At 38.2% G+C, this 20,209-nt stretch overlaps 1 protein-coding gene across 1 annotated transcript in view; it reads right to left on the bottom strand.

The window, feature by feature from the left end:
• Positions 1-3,071, bottom strand: part of Adgre3 (adhesion G protein-coupled receptor E3) — a 42,015-nt gene extending 38,944 nt beyond the window's left edge. The window contains exon 1 of the mRNA XM_052747349.1: positions 2,980-3,071. Coding sequence (XP_052603309.1) covers positions 2,980-3,028 — 49 coding nt within the window. The 5' untranslated portion in view covers positions 3,029-3,071. The remainder of the gene's footprint in view (positions 1-2,979) is intronic.
• Positions 3,072-20,209: the final 17,138 nt, after the last annotated feature.

The raw sequence follows: 20,209 nt of genomic DNA, 5'->3' as shown, positions 1-20,209 counted from the left end.
TATGTTGGGTGACTTTTCTAGTTGAATCTGTTTTTATTATTCTCAGAAATAGAAATGCCCTGGTTGATTTTGTCAACAACACAAACCTGTCATAGCTTGGAAGAGGGAATCTTTATTGAAGTATTATTTGCTCCGATTGGCCTGTAGACAAAACTGCAGGTGTTTTCTTGAGTAGTAATTGATGTAGGAGGGCCCAAGGCACCACAGGTAGTGCCACCCCTGGGCAGGTGGCCTGTAGTTGTATAAGAAAGCTAGCTGAGTAAGCCATGGGAAGCAAGCCAATAAGCAAGATTCCTCTTTGGTCTCTGCTTCATTTCATTCTTTGTGTTCTTGCCTTGAATTCTCTTTATGAGAATTGTAATTGTAAGCTAACATAAATCCTTTCCTCCCTAAATTCTTTATTTTTACCACAGGATCAGAAAGCCAACTGGGACAAGAATCTAATAACAATCCAAAGGAATTATTCTACCTAAGTCTACCTTGGTGATCCAATTAGTTTAATTGAGGTTACTTCCAGGAGTATGTGTGAGGTCTTACTTAGAGGAATATGGTCAACTGAAGTACAGGTACGCCACCAAAGAGTTTCTTTCCCAGCACAGCAATCATTACTGCTTATTTGCCTTTTGGGAAACAGGCAACAAACATGCTCTATGAAACCCCATCTCCATAAGGAAATGTTAGTGAATCTAATATTGTGAAAGTATTCTTTCAGTATCAGTATCAGTATGATCTGATTCAAATGTTCCAGGCATGTGTGCCATGAAAAGAGTACTGGGTTCCACAAGAAGGTGAAATTGATTTCAATGCTATATTTTATATAATATAAGAGGGTTTAGACATTAGCATTCTACCATGTATTCATGTGTAATTAGAAAAATATATATTGCTATACATGTTATTTAAAATACTCTACATTTTGTGTGTATTGAGTCTCTGATCTAGTACAAGTTTCAGAAATGTGGTACATCTTCACTCACATTGAACATATTCCTTGTGCCCAAGTGATGCACATGGCTGATGGAGATAGTGTTTATAGGGGACATTTAACCTGCAGTAATGTTGATATTCTCAGGAAGATGAGTGAAAAGTAGAAAAGCATAGACCATATGTATTGGACCTCATATCCTCTAGCTCATGCAAAATGCTTCACACACCATTTCACAGATGTCATGAGAACTAAGTCTCCTCCATCCTGGGACCAGAAATTTCCAGATAACAGACCCCCAAATGGAGAATGACTGAAGCCAGAAACATTCCACTGTGCACTATATAAGCCCATAACTATTCCATATACCCTTGATGCAGGAGTGTCCTCAGGACCTTTCCTTCACCTGCACAAACAAAAATATGAGACAAAAACCATCCTCTAAGTCTAGCTCAAGTGTCCTGCTCCTGGGGCTATTTACTTGGACATAATAGTTTTCTTCTCCCTACTCTCATATAGGATACCATAAAATAATTAATTCTGTGCTCTCTGAGGTGGGTGCAACCCGTTTCACATTATCACTCATCTGGATCTTTGCCTAAAGGTTGATCTTTCTCCAACTCTCTCAATTTCCACTTCTCCTCCCTCCCCAAATCCTACCAAGGAGGACCCTGAAAATACAAGGACAGTGTCACATTGAGATTGAATAGCCATGCTTTGTAGATATCTGATTCTGCTGACATGTTTTTGAACAGACATTTTTACTGCTCATAGAAAGCAAATGTTAGAGTTAAAAGGAAAGTTAGGGTTAAGACTGTGACACTGAAAACTCTGAAGATAAATTATAGGGATTACAGGTAAATATGAGATAAGCAAGCTGACCAGATAAGAGGAAGTAGAGTGCTGGGGTGGGGGAACAGCCCTGCAGTCTCCAACTGACTCTGGTGGAATCCATTGCCTCACCATCCTTTTTTGGGAACATGTACAAGACACTGTGGCAATCTAATCTATGTTTGCATCTAATTGCAACACACTAAATTCTGGATAAAGACAGCTTCTAAAATGTCTCCAGCTACTCTAAGACCACTCTAACCAACCTCACAAAGAAGGAGCTAAACCTTGGGTAAACAAGAAAACCCACAACTACTCTTGATATCTCTGATGAAAAGTAGCAACCCCTGTTCAGTCAAGACAATAGTTCATTAAAACTAAAGCCAATCACACAGTGTGAAAATAAGAGAAGGCAGTTTAATTGATGAAGAGCCATGCCAAGATTGAGAGTTAGCTGATTAAGCAAAACCCAATGGATGATATGATGGCTGATCTTGGTTATCAAATGGGTAAAGAGGGCCTTAGTTAAAGTATTGCCTTTATTACATTTACCTGAGGATAAGAATATGAGGCATTTTTTGATCGCTAATTTGCACTGCATAGAAAGTAGGATATACACATTCATCTCCAGGTGAAGTTTGCCTCCATTATCACAGGGTACTTAATGATGATTTTATATTCATACTCACCTTCCTGGTCTTTTCTGGCCCTTCATATAAGACAGAAAAGAAAACTCCAAAGTGGGGCAATGACAGAGAAGGAAGTGAACCAAATTGAGCAACCAAAAGAGATACAAACAAAATACAAAACTATTTCTTAAACTGTGATGTGCAATTAATCATTTTATGTCAGATCCAAGAACACATTGCACAATTTTAGACACTGAATATTTATTATTATTACTATTATGATGATGATGACAATGATGATGAAAATTTTGCAGATTTTTATTTTCATTCAAATCTGTGAGCTTCTCTGATAGATTGCTTTTCTGTGTAAAATGTCAGCTTTTGCTGAAAGTTTAGTTTGGTTTTGTTCACTATGGGTTTTCATTTTCTTTGGTACTTATAGGCACAGCATGAGGAATCTCAAACCAAGAAATGCAGCACCAAGAGTTAATAGCACAGTCACATGACACTGTTGCTAGAAAAACTAACAATTATGGGTAAGAAATGCTACAACAGCAAAGCTACAGGGAGATGAGAGTACTCTTTTCCACTTACCTGTGGCACGCAGCAGGCACCTGATTCCCATATCTCCAGTTGCTAGCATCAAAGATCTGAGAATCTATCCAACAGGGCTGGGTGAGAGTTCCTGGAATGAATGAACCTGTGAACAATGATCTCTTGGTGGCCAGAAAACTTAGAAGACAGGTAAACAATGCACATCAAACCCATTGACTTTTATCTCTTTCCATCAGTAACTTCATCTGACAACCCATCTTGAGGAAAATATATGACAAAGATGACCAGAGTAGCATTGACTACAGCAGGCATGCTTACTCCTTAATCAATAGCCAAGAATCAGCATTCGGTGTAGCTCAGTTCTGCTGGGATTTAAAACCCAGTTCACACATTGATGACTCCACAGTAAGGTTGTTCTTACACTCGCTGTTACTATTGCTTTTCAAGTTTTCACTAACAATTACATTCATTTTGTGGAGGGCAATATTACATTTATATATGACACTGCATAGTGAAATAATGTTAAAACAAAGATCATTTATTGCTTCACATAATTGCTTCACAGTTGCATCATTTTCTATGATTTCACTTAAAGCCTAATTTTGTAGCTGGGAATATACTATGTATTATAATTAACTGTAGTCTCCATATCATGCTGTAAAGGCTTACAACTTCAGTTTTAATATCTGAAATTAGAACTTTTGAATACTATCTTATTTATGGATTTGCACCACCTCAGCCTTCATAGTCAACATTCAATTCTTCTGAAATTCACATTTTCTTTATTCCAAAAGCTGTACAGTCTGGACCTGAGGACATGGCACTCTGTGCAAGAGTGTGTTCTGTGCAAGCATAAGGAGCTCAGTTGGAGTTACTAACATGTGTATAAAATATGGGAACAGCTACACATGCTTGTAACCCCAGAAGTGGAGAGTAGAGAAAATTAGATCTTTCTGGCCAGTCATCCTAGACAAAATGGCAAGTTTCCAATTTGGCTAGTGATCTTGTCACAAAGGAATAAAGTGGAAAGTGAGAGAAGTCAGCTGATACCCTCTTCTGGTTTCTGTGTGGACATGCATAAGTATACATTTATGCACTCAAAAGCATGTAACACACATGTGTACCCACACACACACATGCAGACACTGGCACACGGACACAAATGAAAGGAAGGAATAAAAACAAATAATAGACAACAGGGTCCCATAAGCCCCCACAGTACTGTACTCTTTCTGATATTTGGGGAGTTCTTTGCAGCTCATGGCTGCTGGGTGAAGAAGAGTCATTTATCTTCAGGAATGTTGCCACGGGTAGATTGTATATGTTTCAATAGATGGCTTTATATCCATAGACAATTATGTATAACTAATTTTGGACTCTGGATTATTAAAAACAGAAGAGTAAGATATAAAGTTGGAGGGGTACATGAGAGGGAAGGTCTGGAAGGGGTGATTGGAAGGTGGATGTGGTCAAAATATATTGTGTGTACATGAATAAATTCTGAAAGAATAAATTCAAAAATTAAAAAGAATGCCTGCTGTGGGATTTCTTTCTGTATGCTGTGAATATATGTTGCTCTGATTCATTGATAAATAAAGCCATTTGGCCTATGGCAAGGCAGCTTAGAGGCAGACAGGAAATCCTGGTGGAGGGACAGAAAGAAAGCAGAGGAGACACTGGCCGCTGCCAGGAGAAGCAAGATGTAAAAGTACTGGTAAGCCATGGCCACGTGGCAACTTATAGATTAGTAGAAATGGGTTAAGTTATAGGAGCTAGCTAGAGAGAAGCTTGAGCCATTAGACCATACAGTTTGTAAGTAATATAAACCTCTGTGTGTTTACTTGTTGGAGCAGCTGCAGGACGGGTGCAGAAAAACTTCTGACTACATTTGGGTGCCCAATGTGTTGGCTCATTTCCACCTAAAACCTCAGAGAACTTGATAAGAGATTCTAAAATGGAGCTAAAAACAGCTTCCTAGTTTTGTCTCAGGCAAGCCATGAACTACAGTATGGCAGGTTCATGGAATGCAATCTTGAATACAGCATGGCGGATTCCTACTGCAGCACACACAGGCGTCTCCAAGCCATGCAGCAAACTGCATGGCGGATTTAGCTTTTGCTAGTATGGAAAAAAAAATAAGAAAAAAATAAAAAAGAGGTTTCTGGGCTACATGATGCTGGATGGAGGCATGGACCCACTGCTTCCCAGTGTCAGCAGAGAGCATGGCTCCCAGAGCTGGCAGTGAATTACCTCCACCATATTGGGAACCTGAAATGAGCAGAGTCAGCAGCCAGGGCTACTGATTCAATCTTAGCCACTCAGTTTAACAATTTAACATCTCTCCTGGTCAGAGAAGATTGTAGATTCACAATAAGTCAGATTCAGATGAAATAAACCTCTAAATAGTTTATAATGTGTGTAAAAATGTATGTAGACTTAAAAAAGAGATAAAAGGGAATATATGCAGTTATATAAAGAAGTAGATTTAAATTAAAGAGATAGTAAAAATAATATAAAAAATAGCCACATGAAGATGGAAATCACACACAGAGTCTGGATTATATTGTCTTTGCGATTTTTAACTGCAGAGACACATTTGACTGTAAAGGCTTCTAAGTTTATATATATAGTATCTTGACTTCAAAATTTGGATCTAAGGATATGTTGCTTTGGAAAGGAGGCTCTGTTTTTGTTTCCACAGGAAGCAAGAGGCTATGGATTTGTTCTTGGTTAAAATGGATCAGATTTGATCAAGCCAGACCTCTTGAACCTTAACAGGTGGTACCTATCAAAAAAGGTTATAGACAATCTTCCCAGGACTTGACCATTATTTCAAATTTTCTCAGGATCCCCATAAGACTATCAGCACACACAATCATCAGGAAGTAGCCTAGAAAACTATGCCCATATTTGCAAAAACTGGATTATGTATATTTGTCTTTGTTTAGGTTGTTTGTTACAAATTGTTATTGGAGGATAGGATATAGATATGATAGGATAAAAGGATAGATTACTGAATCTACATTTAAAGAGTAACAACTTATTTGAAATGTTTTACATTGCTATGGATTTTAGTTTATTCATACAAATTTAAAGTTACTTTTGTTTATATATATATATATATATATATATATATATATATATATATATATATGTCTACTCTTGTTTAAAGTATTATGTTTGTACAGCTCATTTGAAATTGCAATGTATAATTAAGAAATACAGATTAATAATTAGTCACCCATGATAAACTTATAGTCATGTTAGTTAAGTTTTCTAGGTATATAGATATATTTCAATTAGGTAGGTAATCTTCAAACACTTCAAAGACCTACAGAATATGGCATTTAAAATGTTTTTAAAATTTAGATTTTCTGGGCAGTGAGACATGTCTGCTCCTGGCAGCACCAATTTACTTCAAAGAGGAAGATGAGCACTGAAGACACTCCATATAGAGGTTATCTTCTTCTTGGCAAAAATAGTCATTTAGGCAAGAAGCTGCTCTTGCCTGGACTGTTGATAATATATTGTATAAACTGGACATACAGGACTCAGAGGAAAATAACCACTGAGTTTGCCAAAACAGGGTGAAATGGTCCTTCAGGTTCCTGCTTCACAGAGGAGACTGACAGACATTCTACAGGACAGAGTTAAAAGCAACTGAGAAACTCTAGGTCTATAGGCTGAAGATGGATGCCTTGACATTGCAGAGGAACTATGAGTGACTGTCCAGGCAGCCAGCTGTCTCTGTCATTCTAGATTTTTGAAAGTTGCTTACAATGTACTTCCTGTTTACTCAGGTAATATTATATCCTTCTGGGGTCTTTGATGTAGTTGAAGACTAAATAGTTATAATTTTCCTTGGTTATGATAAAAAATAAATTAGATATAAAACTTTAGACTCACAAAATAGGATAGATAGTAAAATATTTACTAATTTTGCCAAATATAAGTAGACTAGATATTGTAACTGTAATTCTTGCTTGATGACTGTTCTATTATATGTAATTTTACTATGTTAAAGTTAAACCTTCCTTTTTGATTAGACAGAAAAGGGGAAGTGCTGTGGGATGTATTTCTGTACTCTGTGAATGTGTGTTGCTCTGATTTATTGATAAATAAAGTCATGTGGCCTATGGCGAGGCAGCTTAGAGGCAGGCAGGAAGTCCAGGTGGAGCGACAAGAAGAAAGCAGAGGAAATGCCAGCTGCTGCCAGGAGAAGCAAGATGTAAAAGTACTGGTAAGCCACAGCCACATGGCAATTTATAGATTAATTGCCATGGGTTAAGTTATAGAAGCTAGCTAGCGAGAACCCTGAGCCGTTAGACTATAGAGTTTGTAAGTAATATGAGCCTCTGTGTGTTTACTTGTCCAAGAGGCTACAGGATGGATGAAACACATGAAAACTTCTGACTACACATGCCCTTTTCAAAAATGAGTTAGAAATACTTACATTCATTTTTCATTCATAGGGTAATTCATTGAGATTTCTTATATGGTGATTTATTTGACCATTCTAAACAATTTATTAGTATATATCTGTGATTTTAAAAAAAGGTGCCTCATACTTTTGATGATAAATACTAGTTTTTTTAGGTGACATTACTAAGATTTGCCTCAAATAGGTAGGGTGGTGGTTTCTGAAGCAATAAGAAATAAAGAAGAACCAAAATTGTACAGGACTTGGTCACTTGATCCACTTGGCAATGGATCAGGGAGAGACATTATACTACCATATTTATACACATGCATATTTGAAATTTTACAGGATCAAAAAGGGTGTGGGAGGATATAGGTGAGATGACAAATTCATACTGATAAGTAAGTAAATAATAATCAAATCAATAGCAAGGGGCAGAAGTTTGCATGCTAATATCTATATGAAGCAGGGAGAATAATCAGGAATTATCAATATCAGAAACTGTTAGATAGGATCAGAGGTATTATGAGTGGTTTGGTATACAGGAAGCTAAGACAAATTTTATTTCAGATCAGTGCTTTATTGGAATTATAGCTCTAATGCACAGCATGGCCTGGATCCTGAAGGGAATCAGCCTTCTCAATTCTGAGTGATTTGTTGTTGTTGTTGTTGTTGTTGTTCTTACATGATTTGGGGCTGGAGGCTAGGGAATGAAAAGGATCACATACTATATGAGCCAGTCAATGTACCAGCAATAACCAAGTAAGTAGGCCCTAGATGAAAATTAATTTCTGATTCAAAATTGTTTGGGGTCTGGCTATTGGGGTTGGGCTCGCTTTAGAGTTTCAAGGGTTGGTTGAAAAGGAGACTACAAGAACAAGATCAGGGGTGTTTAGCAACTGTACAGGAAGAGCTACTGAGGGGAATGGCTTGGTTTCTATGAGAAAATCAGGCAGCTAGAGGATCTGTAACATAATAGAAATATTCACACATTTATTCAAAACATATTTATGTAACAGAAAATTTGTCATACCAATTTCACAAATGAGTTGTCATCATGTGCACAATTACATTCCTGTGAGTAAACATTATAGACAATTGACAGGGTCTTACTTCATAACTGGTAGCCTTGTGAGGGAAATTTGTTGGCAAATGGTTAGGTTGTCCTCAATTCTTAGATACTTTACGATCACTTCAAGGATATTCCATCAGTTCACTGGACCCATGCTGTGGCAGTTTGAATGTAAATGGCCTCTACAATTTCATAGGTAGTAGCAATATTAGGAGGTATGGCTTTGTTGAATTGGGTACAGCCTTGTTGGAAGAAGTGTGTCACTGAGGGATTGAGTTTTGAGTTTTCCTATGCTCAAAATACTTCTCAGTGTCTCAGTTGACTTTCTGTTGCCTGCAAAATGTAGCATCCCCAGCTCCAGCACCATATCTGCATATCTGCATGCACACTGCCATGCTCCTTGTCATGATGATCATGAACTGAAACTCTGAAACTGCAAGCAACCTACTTCAATTAAATGTTTACTTTATAAGAGTTGCCATGGTCATGGTGTCTCTTTACAGCATTAAAAACCCATGACACCAGGGTTGATGGTATGTTCCAGTTCTGACTATTTCAGCAGCTTGAGCCACCATTGAGAAGTGTTTTATTTGGAGAACAACCTACTATTGCTGTGCTCTCAGAATATTAAGGACACAGAAAGCAGACTTAAAATAATAACATGACGAACAGAAACATACTTGAGATGAGGTCACATGCCAGCAGAAATGGCCAAAAGAGGTTTGTACAACAGAGGCCTCCATGGGGAACATCTTCTCCTGGGTGAGATTGGCCAATTTCACCACAGATATCTTTACATAACAAGGTAAACAGTAGCTGAGTCTTTTGTCTTAGATGTTGCCTGGGACTCCTTCACCTCTCAGCCATACTCAAGGTATGTTTTCTTCTCTGGAGGACATGGTACTTTTAATCATGAGTTGTTTTTATACTAATTTCCCCCTTTCCCAGGATAGGGAGTCCAGTTCATTCTTGGACAAGGAGGTCTTGGAGGGCACTATAAGTCAAACATGCTTGAGTGTAAAGTCAGGATTATGTATGGCAAGGATACTTTTATAGCCACATTGTTAGTGATCACAGAACAATTTAGTAATATAATATTGATTAAAGGGAATGCCACATAAGCCTTTATGAGCAATAGATAACTCTGAAGACATTTCACCAAGTCTATAGTAAGAAAATCCCCCAGTAGTCCTCCAGAAGGCCTGTGATTGGTGTAAGTGGAACCCTTCAGTTGCATCAAAGTCTGTGTCATGATTTGCACAGACACTATTGTCACATTTTTCCCTTGGCCATGAACTGAGCTCTTCAATTAACTTTCTGACTCAGACTGGTGATACCTCCTGGATCATCTCCTAGTATTGCAAAATTAAATCCATCAAAGGCTTCTCTTAACTGGTCTTTTCCTACTTACACATGTGCTTTTCTGTGTACATGAATGTTGTGCATTTCTGATGCACATTCCTGTGGGGGCAAATGCTGGCAATTAAGCTTAGTTTCCCATGGTTGCCTACTTTTGTTCTTTATCATTGTTAGAATGGGGTGAGGTGGCAATGAACAGAAGAGAGGGTGGAGGCAGCAACTGATGAAAGGACAACTAAAGATAGTTAGAGGCAGAAAGAGGAGGCTACAAAGTTGATGAAATCTGTGAAGAGATAAAGGTAAGTGGCTGCAGTTCCTAGCCACTAGATGAGCTTCAGAGACTTGCCAAACTCTAGGTGTCTGGAGACCCTAGACTGGAGGTCTTTAACACTAACTCCTGTTCAGATAACTAACCTTATCAGAAAGTCTGCACCACAACACCAACAGACCAGCAAGTGTTGTGTGACTCACAGATGTAGTCCATTTCTGTCTGTTGCTATAGTTCATGGGTGTTGGAAGTAGTGGGCTGTCTATTAGTGATGTTGTGTTCAAGCCATTGGTGGTGGTTAAAATTCAGAACAGTAATCCACCACCTGAGTGCCTAGGGCCATACTCTACTGACTTCTTAACCCTGGGGAGCAATGTAATAATAGCCTGGGCCTGATGCTGTAAACATTCATATCTCCCATTCCAGCATATAGGCCTAAAGTGTTCCACAGCTCTAGACTACCAACATAGTATGGGGGCCCAAATTACTCAAGGTCAGAGAATCTGAGCTTGCTTTACCCAGCAGGGCTGCATAATGGGATGATCTGACCACAGGCATGGACACCAGGTGTTTTGAAGGGTCTACACTTGACTTTATGTTGTGCTTTGATCTTGATGGGGGAAGTCTTTTGTCTCTCCACATGGCATTGTACAAAGAGCCCTTTGAAATAAACCTTGAGGCAACTGTGTATTGACCCAGGGCCCTTCTGAAGCTATCCTGTGTCTCTGTCTTTCTAATAGTCTCTTCCTATCTTTCTACCTATCATTTCCTCATTCCTCTCTCCTCCCCCCAAGAGCCCTTCGACAGATTGGAGCTGGACTCCGGCAGACTCCCACAATACAGGCAGAATTTCTCTTTGTCTACTTGTAACTTTTATGTGAATAGAGAAAAAGACTCTAGAATACCATAAAGTCATCCATGGAACAGTCTCTCTTAGGTCAAATGTTAGGGAACACACTGTGAGTCTGTATTTTCATAAAATATTCCTGGAAATCACTTACAAAACTTACAGTATCAACTGCTTTTGAATATGTGGCTGGGAAACTGATATAACTGAAACTCCCATGGCACCAGTTGTTTTACATTGTGAACCAAATACATGTTCCTTATGTGAAAAACCCATTTCTAAAGGACAAAATACAGGAAGTGCTTAATGTCATTGTAAATGAGTCACTGTAGCAATGGTTTGCATTATTGACACAATCACCTTACAATTGAGAATCGAATCGCTTGAAGGAAAATGACAGTGGGTGTCTGGGTATCTAAAATAGAATGTCCTGTGCATAGTATCATCAAAAACACTGCTCTTTCTGTTTGGGGGGCCCACAGGCAGGGGGATCGGGATCCATCCCTGGTGCATGAGCAGGCTTTTTGGAGCCCAGTGCCTAAGGTGTGACACCTTGTGTAGCCTTGGTGAAGGGGGAGGGGCTTGGACCTGCCTCAACTGAATGTACCAGGCTCTGCTGACTCTGCATGTGAGACCTTGACTTGGAGGAGATGGTTATGGGGAGGAGGTTTGGAGGGGGAGACTTGGGGGTGGGAAGGGGAGGTGGGAGGATCTGTGGTTGGTATGTAAAATGAATAGAAAATGTCTTAATAATAAAAAAAAAGCACTGTTCTTTGTAAATCTGTGAAATAATAAAACCTCAAAAAAATGCTAGGGCCTGAACGGAGATGTAACTCACTGGGTGTATAAATGAAAAGACAGCATGGTAATATTCCTAATGTTCATAATTTAATATCATAAATAAAACAATATTTCATAACTATATTAAAATAGCCTAGGTAATATTTTTGATACAACATCATAATAAAAATAAGATTATAGGGCAGTATAGAATAATATATTCAGAAGTTATAGATAATTGTAGGAGAATAATATGAATGATGTTATATTTATTTTAACTGTTACTCTGAATTTTGTATATTGCATTTTAAGTAAACTCTATTATAAAATATTTGAAAATTAAAAATAAAATATTCCTGTGAACCATATTTCAGGGAACATCACAGAGGAGGGGGAAGAATACCATGCAAGAGCCAGAATACCAAGAAGTCAGCCATGAAACAGTCTGTCCTAGAAATGGCCACATAAACAAGAAGATTAGAAACATCAGCGGACACATTAATGTGGAAAGGGAAAATGTCATGGAGTCTCACCACTATGCAAAAAACTAGAAGCAATGAATGACTGACAGACAACAGGAGAAGGAGAATAACCCTGTTCCAGAGATGAGCCCCTTATTAGTTAAGCAATGCAGAATGGTAAGCCTTGAAACCACTTATGTGCAAACATCCAAAATATGCTCCTCAGGATGTGTGTGTGTGTGTGTGTGTGTGTGTGTGTGTGTGTGTGTGTGTGTGTGTGTGCATGTGTAGGGGGGTATAAAAATCATAATAAAAAAATTTTTTTCAAGTTGACTGTAGGGGAACATGGAATGGATTGGAGGGAGGGTAAGCTGGAAGGGCTTAATGGGGGAAAAGGGAGGTGGAAGTGATGTAATTTTCTTTCAATTAAACATATTTTTTAAAAAACATTGCTTTGACAGTCAAAAATAATAATAATGGGGCTGGGGATAAAGCTAAACTGTAGAGCCCTTGCTTAGAGTGAATAAAGCCCTGGATATACAATATAATACAGCAAAAAAATTTAAATTTTATTTTATTAAATTAACAATTTTTTATTTATTTTGGTCCACACCAGACCAACCTAGGACCTCTTCACGTGTGTGACAATTGTGTAGCTTGGTCTGTTTGTAAGGCTCCTCTCAGTGAGATCAGATCCTGTCCCTGGCCCTTATCTGGCTTTTGAGAACCTGTTCCCCATGCTGGATTACCTCACCCAGCAAAAAATTTGAAATGAGGAAGTAATGAAAGAGGATGGGAAAAAGGCAAAAAGAAAAACAACAACCACAAAGTATTTTAATAGTTGGTGAAACAATACAATTTAAAAACTAGGTTGTTTCTGATGTTGTTCCATCTCCACATTCCTGCTTTCATGCGTGCACTGTGAGTGGATAGCTGAGTCTGGAATCTCTCAGGCCTGCCTCAGCATTTACTAAGAATTTTCTCAGAGCATCAACCACAGTTACGTGCTAATTGCAAGCAAGCACTTAAATGACATCCTAAGCTAGTGCACAGGCTAACCTGCATTTAGACTGAGAACATTTAATATAAGATGAGTGATCCTTTTCTAACTGAGAAAAACTGTTCCTCCCCAAAAAGCTATAGCATTCTTACTGAAGAAAAACTATATCAGATACTAGTTTAAGTATTTTACCAATTGCTTGTGTGTTAATGTAACATATATTTTGCATATCTGTTTATGTTTATAATATATATATATGTATGTGTACATATATATGGAATTTTATATGTGCATTTTACCTTACAGATTATCCAGCTCATATAACACTTTAGAAAACAAACCATTTATGCAATAAATATTAAATCTGGTTAAGTCTATAAAAATGATCAGTGATCTTGAGGTTGTGACTTTATCTCTTTACTTTTAGTGTCTCATCTTTTTAAAATTATTTTGATGTATGTTTAATGTTCAGAATTAAAATATAACAACATCATTCTTTCTCTTCATTTTCCTCCCTCCAATTCTTCCCATGTAATAATCCCTTGCTCTCTCAAATTCATAGTGTATTTCTTTAGTTGTTGTCACACATACACACTCATAAGTATATGAAGAGATATGTTTAGAAGTATATAAATTCAACCTGCTCAGTCTGTATTATGTTACTTATAAATATTTTATTTCAAGCCTGAATACTTGATGCTGGAAAAAATATGACCATTTTTTCCCCCGCAGAATACTATTTCTTCTGCCTTCAGCATTCCTTTGTTGCCTCTTTCTTAATTCTTTGAGGATTTTTGTCTTTTGTATAACATATTTTGATGATATTTACACTCCACCTCAAATTCTTCCAGATCTGACTCCAATCCACTTACACTCAACTTTGGTGTCCTTTTATTTAAATCTATCAAGTCCAATTTGTGCTTCCCATGTATTTTGGATATTTAATATTCTACTGGAGCATGGAATGTAGCTAAGATCATGATGATTTAGTGATACAGCCTTTCACAGCTCACAATTTCTGCTTGGCACAGAGTAAGGACTGAATAAGTTAACTGAATAAGACACAGAATAATGACCAAGGTAAGTAATTGTGGTAGATATGATAGAAATGATGATGGTGATTGAGATGGTGATATAATTATATTGGTGGTTGCTATAATCCCAGTTATAATAGTAGTGATTGTATTCTTTGTGATAGCACTAGATAGTAGAAGTGATGATGATGTTGATTGTCATGATGATGGTTGTGGTGGTGGTTGGTTTTAGTCAGAAGGGAAAGAATAGTTAATGTGATGAAGCCTATAGTGGAAATGACCATGTATGTGAAAGTGTTGGGTAATGATAAGATGATAAAAATGACAACAGTGACAGTGATGGTTATAATTCTATGGTGGTAATGATGAAGGATGTGACAATAATGTATAATGATGCGTGTAGTGATAATAATGATGATGGTGGTGTCAATGGGGATGTTACCAATGTTACTGATGATTACAGCATTTGTGGCAATAATGGTGAAGATGGTCATGTTCATTATCTAGGGTAAAAGGGCCAGCCAAAGAAACACACCCTGACACTGAACCCAGAGCCAATTCTGGCCCTGAAACTAGAGTCAAAAGATTAAAAAGGGCCAATGAATGAAACACACGTGGCCCTAAAATTAGAGCCAAAGATATACACTCTACCCATAACCAACTCAACATGAAAACCAATCAGTATCTGAGCATGAAACCAACCTGAGAATGAAATGCAGCCATTCTCTGAGCTTATCCAAGCACAGGGGTTGAAATCTGACAAATTCCCACCCTTAAAATCTTCACCTCAGAAAAATTCTGTCCCTAAGAAACCTCATATAAGCCCTGTGACTCTTCAGTATGGAGCTGCCTTTTTCTACCCTGGCAGAGGCAGCCACTCTCCTGAATTCCTCCCTCAAAATTAATCTCTTAAATGAGGTTTGGGTGGTGACCTTCTTTCATCATGGTGGAGCAGGGCAGAGAAGTAACAACTTTTTTCAGAGCAGGAGCAGCACTTCTACATTTCTCTGGAGAAACTCCATTAGCAGAGCTGTAACAGCTCACTGGGAGAGGAGCAGAACTGCTACCTTCCTGCAGGGAAACCATCCCCCACTGGAACAGTAGGTATTGCTTGGCTTTTGACAGCCAAGGTATCTTTCCCTTCTGAGTTGAATGTGTCACCTGGCTTCTGATGGCCAGGGTAACTTTCCATTTGGAGCTGTAACACCTACAGGTATTGTGTGGCTTCTGACAGCCAGAAAACCTTTCTCTCCAGAATTGTAACATTTACAAATGATGGTAATTGTGATATGCTGATATGATAGTAATGGTTATGATGATAATGGTGGTACTTATGGTGCTAACAGTCATTGGATCTCTTATATACTTATCCTTATTTCCGTTGTAACCATGGCTCTCAGGGTAAAGATTTATCCCTTACTCACTGACATTGCAATAGAGTAAATATCAGACCACTACTCAGAAAGTAGTGGACTGAGAAGGCATACATGTAATCGCTCTCAGTAAAAAGTGATGTATTATGCATCAGAATCTTGCATATGAATGTAATCGCTAGTGATATTTCTGTTATAACTTCCATTACTGCTCCTAAAATCATACATAGAACTTCAAAGGTCTACCAAGACCCTGGTTAAGTAACTTTTAGTTATCTGGGGATTGTTGTTAAACTTATAACCATTTCATCACTCCTTAGGTGAATAAATTTAGTTTACATAGATGATGTCTCTCAGGTCAATGTCATGGTACTGAGAAAATATAATGTCAAGTCTTGGACAAGTCTCAAGTCCAAAACTCAAGAACAACCACTAAGCCAGTAATAATACTGCAGTGTGTCTTAGAAATATAGCCATAACATAATTAAGAAAATTAATGGGAAGCAGTGGAAACTGGTGGGAATAACACACTATATGTAATTGATCCTTGCCATCTTTCATTTTCTGCATAAAAAAAACACTGTCTAACTGACAATCAAATTCTCTGATTCTTGCTGAACTGTCTGTAAGTCCTCATATCCTGTATGTCTCCCCCTTTCTCAGAAATGCTGTCCCTTTGACATTTATGTTTACCTTCACTTTCAAAAATATCTACTATAAAATATCCTATAGAGACTCAGAATAAACAGTCTTCTCAGTGAGAAAAATCTTCATCAAAGGATGGATAGTGATGTTATGACCCACACTTGGAAATAATTTAATTGAGGACATGAAAAAAAATACATTAAGTAAAGCTGAGACCTTTAATGATACTGATTTGAAATGATTCTGAGCCAAAATCTACTGTGAAAATGTATTTTTGCATGGAAGAGACAGGCAGGGACAGAGGAACAGAAAGATAAAAAGAGACCTGAACAATAGCGCTCATTGTATGTGTCATCTTACATTTTATAAGTTTAGAAAAAATGATTTGTTGTATACCATTAAAGAAGAGCACAGAGAGTTAGACAACAGCTGTAAAACCATCTGTGACCAGATAGCTTATGATTATAGTCTTTTTATTTCTGATTGTTTCAATAGTGGTGGTTACATTAAGTTGGCCTCAGAACAAGCAGGTCAGAACCAACTGACTGATATATGCTCTCCTTAGATATGTTCACTTCAACCATGAGCAAATGCATATTTGCTTCCACTGTTAATATATTATGTTGTGTTGGTGTATTTAAATAAGAGAGAGAGGTATGAAAATCTTGTTAGTTCATCATAGGACCTCAGTCAACTCCCTTGTTCATTACCCTGTTTTCCTTATATCCTCATTTTAAGCAATATTGGTCATGAGATGCATTTGCTTCATAATATTATGTTAACCATCTTAAAGATTAATCAGCTACTAGCCAGAAGCTGCATGTCTCTTTTGCTCTGTGTCCAACACTGTACCCAGCCAGAGAGTCTCCCATAACTTCCTTCTCTGACATCTAACCCCATGAGTCCAGCTGACTCCACATTCACATCTTTACCACAACCTGCTATATCTAAGCTGGGTCCTATATCCAGTGCCCTTGCCTAGTCTGGCCACCCTACCAGCACCAAAAACAATCTCTTGTCTTCTGACAGGACCTACTCTACCTGATACCACCCACAGCTCCGTCGTGTGTCACACACAAACAACCTTTTCACAAAGTTAGATCTCCCACATCCTTATGCATGATCTAGCCCAGTGAGCCTTGCTGACACTCCCTATCCATGACACACTGCAAAAGCCACTGGACCTAGCCTGGGTCCTACATCCAGTGCCCTTGCCTGATCTGATCTACCTTACCTGCACCAAAGCCTGTATCTATGCTTCAACCAGGATCCCCACTACCTATTTCTCAACACACAGCCCCCTTTCCTGCTACATTCAGCCTTTCCGTCCATTCAGATGTACCACAACACTACAGGCTTGGACCCAAAGGCACCTATACACTAGCCAAGTCCCCCATGTCCACCTGACTTTATTCCAGCCGAGCTATTTTCAACCTATAGGCCTAACCTTCCCACACATCCTATGTTCTTTCCCAACCTGCTCTAATGATGTAGAACAGAAAAAAAAGAAAGTTCATATGTTCAGATATCATTACAAAAATTCTAAAAATAGAAGAGATCAAGCCAAATGTTTCTTTCCAAAACCTATCAATCCTGTAGAATTGTTTGCCAATGAGCATTACCAAGATGAACTCCAGGACTCAGAATTTAAAAGAACAACTATAAACTTCATCAAAGAATTCAAGGAGTTTAAAGGAGATATAAAACAAAAACAAAAACAAAAACAAAAACAGTTCAATAAAATAGAGGAGAAAGAATTTAAGGATAATCAATGTGAGTGCTGCCAAAGATAATCCTAGTGCAAATGACAAAGACAATCCGAGACTTAAGAATAGGAGTCTTCGGGTGTTGGTGGCCCACACCTTTAATCCCAGCACTCAGGAGGCAGAGCCAGGCAGATCTCTGTGAGTTTGAGGCCAGCCTGGTCTATAGAGCAAGATCCAGGACAGGCACCAAAAGCACACAGAAAAAAACTGTCTCAAAAAAAAAAAAGAATAGAATTCAATAAAGATACAGAAACATCGAAAAAGACTCCAGGTGAAAGGAAGATGAAACTGAAAAATCTGATAATTCAACTAGAAAATTAAAAGAAAATCCTCACAAGTAGAAACATAAAGATCTAGACCAAATAAACAAAAAATATGAAAATTTTTTTAAAATCACAGTAAAACAACATATAGAAAATATGAGATGCCATGGAAAAAGTAAGACATAAATGCAAAAGAATTCCAAGTCAATGGCATAGACCAGCTTTTCAACTAGATCTTAGAAGAAAACATCCTCAAACTCCAAAATGGCACACCTATACAGATACCAGAAGCACACAGAACAAAAAATAGACAAGAAAAGAAAATCCCCACAGCATATCATAGTTAAAACATTAAGTCTACATAATAAAAGCATTATTGAAAGCTACAAGAGAAAAAAACGCAAGGCATATATCAAGAAAATCCCATCAGAATAACAGTGAATTTCTCAATGGAAACTTTGAAAGCAGAAGAGCCCAGGGCAATGCACTACAAGTCCTAAAAGACTATGATGTAACACATTTTTTTAATTGGACTGTTAGGTATTTTGATGTCTAATTTCTTGAATTCTTTATATATTTTGGAGATCAGCCCTCTGCCAGATGTGGGGCTGGTGAAGATCTTTTCCTTTCTGTAGGTTGTCTTTTTGCCTTATTTACCATGTTCTTTGCCTTACAGAAGCTTCTCAGTTTCAGGAGGCCTCATTTACTAATTGTTGCTCTCATTGTCTGTGCCACTGGTGTTATATTTAGGAAGTGGTCTCCTGTTCCAAGATGTTCGAGGCTACTTCCTACTTTCTCTTCTATCAGGTTCAGCACAACTGGATTTATGTTGAGGTCTTTGATCCACTTGGATTTGAGTTTTGTGCATGGTGATAGATATGCATCTATTTGCAATCTTCTACATGTTGACATCCAGTTGTGCCAGCACCATTTGTTGAAGTTGATTTCTTTTTTTTTCCATTGTACTGTTTGGTACATGTATACAATGGAGTAATATTCAGCAGTACAAAACAATGACATCATGAAATTTATAGGCAAATGGATGGAACTAGAAACTATAATCCTGAGTGAAGTAACACAGACTTAAGGACATACATGGTATGTACTCACTCATAAGTGGATACTAGATGTAAAACAAAGAATAACCAGACTACAATTCACAACTCCAGAGAAGCTAGCTAACAAGGAGAACCCTAAGAGGGACACATGGATCACCTTGGGAAGGGGGAATAGATGAAATCTCCATGAGTAAACTGGGAATGAGTGGTGGGCAAAGGAGGGTAGGAGATGGGGGATGAGAACATAAGGGAACAGGATGATCGATCTGGAACAGGAACAGAGTGGGAAAGCAAGGAAAGAGGTTCCTATGGTGATATTTTATTTGTATTAAAATGTTATTTGTATGTTAATAAATAAAGTTGCCAGGGGTCAGAGCTATTAGCAAGCCATAGGAAAGCAGGGCAGTGGTGGCTTACGCTTGTAATCCCAGCACTTAGTAGGCAGAGCTAGGTAAGTCTCTGTGTGTTCAGGGATATAGCCAGTATTGGATACACATGCCTTTAATCTCAATACCAATCATAGAAAACCTGGAAGTCTATACAGACAGGCCGTGATGAGGTGGTCATGTGGTTGGGTTTACAACCAATGAGAAGGCAGAACAGGAACTCTATATAAAGACTTTAACACAGGGGTAGCTCTGGTTTGGAGAGGTAGGACCACTGCAGGAGGAAGGGTAAGGTTTTAGCTCTTAGCTCTGACCTCTTGGCTTTCTTCTTTGCATTGGTTCTGTGTTTCTTATTTAATAAGAAGGTTAGTTACATCTACATTTGGCGCCCAACGTGGGGCAAGAGTTTCCACCTAAAACCTGAGAAAAGATTCTAAAATGGAGCTAAAAACAGTTCCTAATTGTCTCTCTCAAATGAGCGGCAGCTGCTGGTTTGAGCTACTTGTGGGTTCCTAGCGTGCACGCTCGACCTGCAGT

This window comes from Peromyscus californicus, unplaced genomic scaffold (genome assembly GCF_007827085.1).
Source record: "Peromyscus californicus insignis strain IS unplaced genomic scaffold, ASM782708v3 Scaffold_1__1_contigs__length_55948999, whole genome shotgun sequence".
Taxonomy (NCBI): domain Eukaryota; kingdom Metazoa; phylum Chordata; class Mammalia; order Rodentia; family Cricetidae; genus Peromyscus; species Peromyscus californicus.
Note: the sequence above shows the minus strand (reverse complement) of the source record. Positions and strands in the feature narration are given on the sequence as shown.